The 7,232-nt window shown below is 47.5% G+C and overlaps 1 protein-coding gene across 4 annotated transcripts in view; it reads left to right on the top strand.

The window, feature by feature from the left end:
• SEPTIN2 (septin 2) overlaps window positions 1-7,232 on the top strand; it is a 62,284-nt gene that overhangs the window by 47,586 nt on the left and 7,466 nt on the right. For all 4 annotated transcript variants that reach the window (XM_026660820.2, XM_024214389.3, XM_024214390.3 and 1 more), the window contains one exon: window positions 3,450-3,507. In XM_026660820.2, the coding sequence (XP_026516605.1) occupies window positions 3,450-3,507 (58 nt within the window). The remainder of the gene's footprint in view (window positions 1-3,449; window positions 3,508-7,232) is intronic.

The raw sequence follows: 7,232 nt of genomic DNA, 5'->3' as shown, positions 1-7,232 counted from the left end.
CTCACTTCTTCAGATGCATATTGCAATATGCATCTGAAGAAGTGAGGTTTTTACCCACAAAAGCTTATGCCCAAATAAATCTGTTAGTCTTTAAGGTGCCACCAGACTCCTTGTTATCTTACTTTGAGTATTATGAAGTGGTGGGTGTCAAATTACCATCTTCTTAGTAAACATCAGTTTGTTTACTTTATGCATTTGACAACACTTAATGTATGGTTAGATATGCATGCTTCGCTCTAGACTCATGCCCGCAACGCTATGCAATGACTGGAGAAGTGTATCGGCTGCCACTGGATGTGGTGCGAAGAATGCCAGGAGCTGGGAGTCCTGGTGCCACAGGTGAAGAATACAGATCACACTATCATCACTCCGAGAGCTAGAACCATGCTGGAGAGGACCCTGAAGGATGCCATCTGCTGGCAATACGTGGGAAACCTGAAACGGAAGCTGGACCAGGGCAAGGCATTCCAGGTGACATGCAAGTGGGAGGCCAGCAAGCACTTCCTCCCCGAGGGCAGCTTCATGCAATTTGCCGACTGGAGGTTCATCCACAGGGCCCGGCTCAACTGCATCCCACTGAACGGAGCCATCTGCCATGGGAATCAGGACAAGCAATGCAGGAAGTGCCGCTATGCCAATGAGATGCTACCCCACGTCCTGTATAGCTGCAAGCCCCATTCCAGAGCCTGGCAGCTGCAACACACTACACTAGCCAACTACATTTTAGGCTGTATAAGTAGGGGCATTGCCAGCAGATCGAGGGACATGATCATTCCCTTCTATTCGGCATTGGTGAGGCCTCATCTGGAGTACTGTGTCCAGTTTTGGGCCCCACACCACAAGAAGGATGTGGAAAAATTGGAAAGAGTCCAGCAGAGGGCAACAAAAATGATTAGGGAGCTGGAGCACATGACTTATGAGGAGAGGCTGAGGGAACTGGGATTGTTTAGTCTGCAGAAGAGAAGAATGAGGGAGGATTTGATAGCTGCTTTCAACTACCTGAAGGGGGGTTCCAAAGAGGATGGATCTAGACTGTTCTCAGTGGTACCAGATGACAGAAGAAGGAGTAATGATCTCAAATTGCAGTGGGGAGGTTTAGGTTGGATATTAGGAAAAACTGTTTCACTAGGAGGGTGGTGAAGCACTGGAATGGGTTACCTAGGGAGGTGGTGGAATCTCCTTCCTTAGAGGTTTTTACGGTCAGGCTTGACGAAGCCCTGGCTGGGATGATTTAGTTGGGGATTGGTCCTGCTTTTGAGCAGGGGGTTGGACTAGGTGACCTTCCTTCCAACCCTGATATTCTATGACACAACACCATATAAGATCGCCTGGTCAGAGCCATCCCACCACCCGTAGGGAAGGTTGCCATGAACTCCACCATCCCCAGAACCGACAGCCAACTGTGACCAGACATCGTCATCACCAATGAGGACCAGAAGAAGATCATCATGGTGGACTTCACAGTGCCTTTCGAGAACAGGACCCCGGCCTTCCGCAACGCCAGAGCTCAAAAGGTGGAGAAATACACCCCTCTGGCTGACACCGTGAGAGCTAAGACTTACCAGGTTCAGACAGATGCGCTGATCATCGGAGCCCTGGGCACATGGGACACCAGTAATGAGCGAGTGTGGAGAGAATGCAGAATCGGTCAGCGGTACGCTCTGCTGATGCGGCAACTCAGGTGTTGGACACCATCGGGTGATCGAGGGACATCTACATAGAACACATCACCAGACATCGGCAATACCAGGAGGGATGAGCTGGAGTGCTGATGAGAAGCGCAGTGGGGAAAGTATCAGAGGGGTAGCCGTGTTAGTCTGGATCTGTAAAAAGCAACAGAGAGTCCTGTGGCACCTTTAACACTAACAGATGTATTGGAGCATAAGCTTTCGTGGATGAATACCCACTTCTTAAAGGTGCCACAGGACTCTCTGTTGCTTTTTGCAGTGGGGAAAGTAACTGAAATACTTTCCTCATGGGATTGTATTTTCCAAATGGACAATCTACCCTAAATGCTCAATTACTGAGGGACAACCTACACTCATTCCTATATTTGCTTTCTGCAACCAACTCTCTGTATAACTTTTCATGAGTGATATACCCGAGTATTCAGATTCTAAATCTAAACTGAATTGTTAAATTTATTCACCTTAATTTGGTGATTATTATTGCTGATTATGCACTATATGTATCTTGGGACTTTTTAAAACAAACTATGTATTGTGGATAATCTAAGCACTATACCCAGATATACAGACACTCTTTTCTTAATCTGTGTACTATTAAAAAAAAATTTAACATTAGCTTTAATAAAAATTTTAAATTTGTATGGGTCTTTGACGCTGCAGTGGGGAGAGGAGAAAAAAATGGCAGGGAAACCCTAACAAAAACAACGAGGAGTCCTTGTGGCACCTTAGAGACTAACAAATTTATTTGGGCATAAGCTTTCGTGTCACTTCTGAACTCATGCTCAAAGTTTGCCCATCATCTTAAACTTCTGCTTTGCTTCAGTCACACAGATATATGAACCTTAGCACTTCTTCTGAAATGGGTCTACCTGTGCTACTCTGACATGCTTTTGGAAAATAAGGTGGTTGAACTTGTGAAGGACAGAGGAGAACACTGGAGCACTTGTAGCATCTCTAGTAAATTGTATTTAGGTGATGGTGAACAAATTTTGTTTGATATTAGTATACCTCTGTTGTGGTAATCAAATACGTGCATGGACACAACTTTATCTTTACTGCATCAATTACTGCACTTAGTACTATTTTTGAACAGTGTTTAAGTCCTGCATATAGAACAAGGATGACAGTTGTCTTAATTCACAGCAAGGAACTTTCTCCTGCATTCCTCACTTGTTCCTGTCTTAAGCTTCTTTGTTCATTTTTCTTTTTCTTGGAGGTGGATTGGGGGAATTGGTGTACTTGCTCTGAAAAAAGGTTCATTCTTATGAAAAATGTTTTTCAGTTGATGTGGGGAAAGTGCCTAAATAAATCCTATGTGTATTTAAAGAAACTACATGTGAGAGATAAGAATGCAAGTCTGGTTCAGAATGAGAATCTTGGTTGCTTATTCATAAGATTAAGATTTTGTCACGGTTATTTTTAGTAAAAGTCAGGGACAGGTCACAGGCAATAAACAAAAATTCACGGAAGTCCTTGACTTTAGTAAAAAAAAAATAACTGACAAAATGGAACTGATGCACGATGAGAGCCCAAGTCCTGCTGGGTGAGAAGGGAAGGGCTCCCCCCGGTGGCGTGGGGCTGAAGCAGAAAATGTCACAGCGGTCTCTGGAAGTCATGGAATCTATGACTTCTGTGACCTTAGTGACATAATCTTAGCCTTACCTATGAACAGATATAAAGCTGCCACTTTGAGTAAATGAACCAGAAGGCACGCATGTTGTTGATGATTGTTTATGCCTCTTTTTTTTTTTTTAATCTTAGGAAAATTGAAGATGAGGAAGTGAATAAAGATCAGATTTTGCAGGAAAAAGAAGCTGAAGTAAGACTGCTTTCCTTATAGACAAGTTCTGTATTGTAAAAATGCCCACTTTTCATTCCTTAATTATTTTCTTTGGGGCTAAATATTTCATTGTGGTCTCAGTGCAGAAGGTTGGGGGGGTTTTTGTTGTTGTTGTTGGTTTTTTTTTTTTTTTTTTTTTTTTTTTACAGCTATAACAAAATTTCAGTAGTGTGAGTGACAAGAGAATGAAAACTTTCTCTCAAGAATTGTCACAACTGCGTGCATGCGTGCTTGTTTGCTCACTCTGGTAAATCCAAAACTGATTTTTTTCAAAATTCCATCTTGGAGGGGACTGGATGGCTCAACGTATATGGAACGTTTAATCTCCTGGCTGCCGGCTCATATCTGTTTTGGATCAGAAAGTAGTTGCCATCTGCTGGTTGTTTAAGTCCTTTGTGAAATGAGCTTGGGCTCACTCCAATTCATAGTGAGCAGATGTGACCATATTACAAAATCCCTGCTACAACTGGCATCAGTCTGCACCTTCGGAGCATTCTGAGGCACCAAGTTATTGAATGGACAGTTGACAATGAATTATTTTCTTGCCTCTAGATATGGTTCTGCTAAGCCAGGATTATCCACGTAGCAGGGCAATGGGGAGAAGCTTGTGTTGTAATTATAGAATTTCAGCACTTTAATAGGGCACTTTTTGTGAACTTTAAATTCACATTGAAAAATTAAATTTCACACTTAGCATATGATTGTTACTCAGTGAGGACCAGTGCTTTGACAAGTGTGAACAGCATTACAAGCAAACGGAGATTGCATACTGCAATTAAAATTTGCATTTGAACATGCAATCTGATAGTCAAGTAACTTCCTTCCATTACTAGGGTGACCAGACGTCCCGATATTATCAGGACAGTCCCGATTTTTAACACATTTATCCTGCGTCCTGACCGCACATCGGTCGGGACGGCCTTTGTCCCGATATCGGGAGACCGCTCACCATCACCGCCAAAGTCCTGGGGCTGGCATGGCGGCGCTTCCTGGGGCAGCTCCTGGCGGCGTGCCTGCCCGCTGGCAGGAGCCTGCAGTGCTGGTGGCCCCAGGCACAGAGACGGAGGGGGTCTCCGCATGCTACACCGGCTCCCTCCTGCCCAATCAGAGCTGTGGGGGTGGGGCTTGCAGGTGCTGGCAGCGGGCAGAGAGCCCTCCACCACCCCACCCCATCCACCCGACCCGACCCTCGGAGCCAGAGGGACCTGTCGGATGCTTCCAGGGACCCGCCCCAGGTAAGCACCGCCGGGACTCCCCACCTCGTCCCCCAGCAGGTCCCTCTGGCTCTTAGGGTCGGGGCCCCGTGCATGGCACAGAACGCCAGAGAGCGCCGCCCCAGGCTCCCACCATCCCAGGAAGCGCAGCAAGCCGGCACAGCTGTGGGCTGGGGGAGAAGCCCACCCCGAAGCGGCAGCGCCACTCAGGGAGCCGCCACCACCTGGCTCCGGGCGGCTGGAGGGGGCCCCGGCACCACCCCGCAGACTGCGTAGCTCTGCTCCCCACTCACCGCACGGACAGCTCCCTGCAGCGCGCGGGCTCTGTTCAGTGCTGGGCGCCGTGCACGCCAACGGGGTAAATAGCTCCCCAGCCCCCGCCATGCTGCCCCCACGCAGCTGCCCCACCCGGGCCGCTGCCCACCAGCAGCCGTGACCCAACAAGGACGTTTGTCTGGGGATTGCAGCCTGCAGCAGCCGGAGGCGGGGAGGGCACCGAGGGGTCTGTGGCAGACAGCAGGGACGGGTGCTGCCTCGATGTGGGGCAGTTTCCCATGTCCCCTTCCCAACTATCTCCCTCAGCGGGGGTGGGGGTGGTTATAAAGCCAGGCGGGAGAGTCAGTGGCCACTTTGGGTGAGTCTGCACCACAGTTTAAATGCAGGGTTAGTGGAACTTGAGTCAGCTGAGCTGTGTTAGGGAGCCCTGGGCTTAGGGTGACCAAAGGTCCCAATATTAGAGGCTTTGTCTTATAGAGGCAATTTATTCCCCTCTCCGACCCCCCGCCCCGGAAAAAAAAAAAGTGTCCCGATTTTTTACACTTACTATCTGGTCCCCCTATCCATTACTAAACTTTCCCCCACCATCTCTAGAGATGAGCTTGTAGTCCTTCACAGCAGTAAAACATCTCGCTCCCCATAATTGCAGAAACCTTTCACTGTGTCCCTTTTAACGAGGACGAGACATCTTCTGAACCTCTTGCCTTCCACTGGTGCTCTTATCACTGGAGTAGGGATGATCTCTTGAGGAAGACTGTAGTTAACATGGGGGTGGCAGGCTTGTCAATGTGCAGAGTGGCTGGGATGGAGTAAGGTTGTTGGGGTCATTATGTTAACTTCATTTTTAAAAAATAAATTAAATTGCAGAAATCTGTTAATGCAGCATTAAGGGTGAAAACTTAAATGCACAAAAGCCAGGGCATTAAAAAAACAAAGTTCCTAGAGCAGTGTTGGCTCCATTACTTTAAATCTATCAAGACCGTCATTCAGTAGCCTAAATAGAACTTAAGAAGACTACATACAGTAACTCGTCACTTAAAATTGTCCCAGTTAATGTTGTTTCGTTGTTACGTTGCTGATCAATTAGAGAACATGCTTGTTTAAAGTTGCGCAATGCTCCCTTAGAACTTTGTTTGGCAGCCACCTGCTTTGTTCACAGCTTGCAGAAAGAGCAGCCCGTTGGAGCTATCTGGTGGGGGCTAGGAACCAGGGTGGACTGGCAGCCCCCCTATCAGCTCCCCGCTCCTCTTAAGTTCCCTGTGCGCGGCACTTGCAAAGCAGGATATCAATTGCTGGGCAGTTCAGCTCTCCCTTCCCGCACTGCTGTGTGCTGCTCCTGCCATTTGCCTTGGAGCTGCTTCTGGAGCCTCCTGCTTGCTATGCAGGGGATGAGGGGGAAGAGGAGTGCTAATGTCCGTGTCCCCCTCCCCCTTGCTCCTGCCCACCGCTCCTTCCTTTACCCCATCTCCATGGGGGGGGGGGGGGAAGGACATGACAGGACTGAGGGAGCTTGCTGGCAGCAGCTGCTGTCTGAACTTGCTGATCTACTTAAAAGGGCAGTGTACTTAGAGTGGGGTCAGCATACTTAAAGGGGCAATGCATCTCTCTCACAAACATGGTGTATGTCTCTGTCTCTCTCTGCCATGCTGTCTCCCCTCCCTCCATTCGTGTTGCCTTGTAGAGTGTAAGGCTACATTAACAACAATGTGTTAACCCTTGAGGGCTCAGCTGAGTGCTAGTTCATCATTTAGCAGTAAGGCATTCCCTGGGAAATATCCCACCCTCTGACTTCATCACCTCAACCAAGCTTCAGAATCATCATTGCTGTGTACAGTATTAAATTGTTTGTTTAAAACTTATACTGTGTGTGTGTGTGTGTGTGTGTGTGTGTGTGTGTGTGTATTTTATTTATATATACACCTCTACCTCGATATAACGTGACCCGATATAACACGAATTCGGATATAACGCGGTAAAGCAGCGCTCTGGGGGGGCGGGGCTATGCGCTCCGGTGGATCAAAGCAAGTTTGATATAACGCGGTTTCACCTATAACGCGGTAAGATTTTTTTGGCTCCCGAGGACAGCGTTATATCGGGGTAGAGGTGTGTGTGTGTGTGTGTGTGTGTGTGTGTGTATATATATATATATATATATATAATGTCTGTGTGTCTTGTCTGACAAAAAAAGTTTCCCTGGAACCTAAACTCCCCCCC

Source organism: Terrapene carolina, unplaced genomic scaffold, assembly GCF_002925995.2.
Source record: "Terrapene carolina triunguis isolate 2854851 unplaced genomic scaffold, T_m_triunguis-2.0 Scaffold837, whole genome shotgun sequence".
NCBI classification, from domain to species: Eukaryota; Metazoa; Chordata; order Testudines; family Emydidae; genus Terrapene; species Terrapene triunguis.
This window is presented reverse-complemented; position numbering and strand designations above follow the sequence as displayed.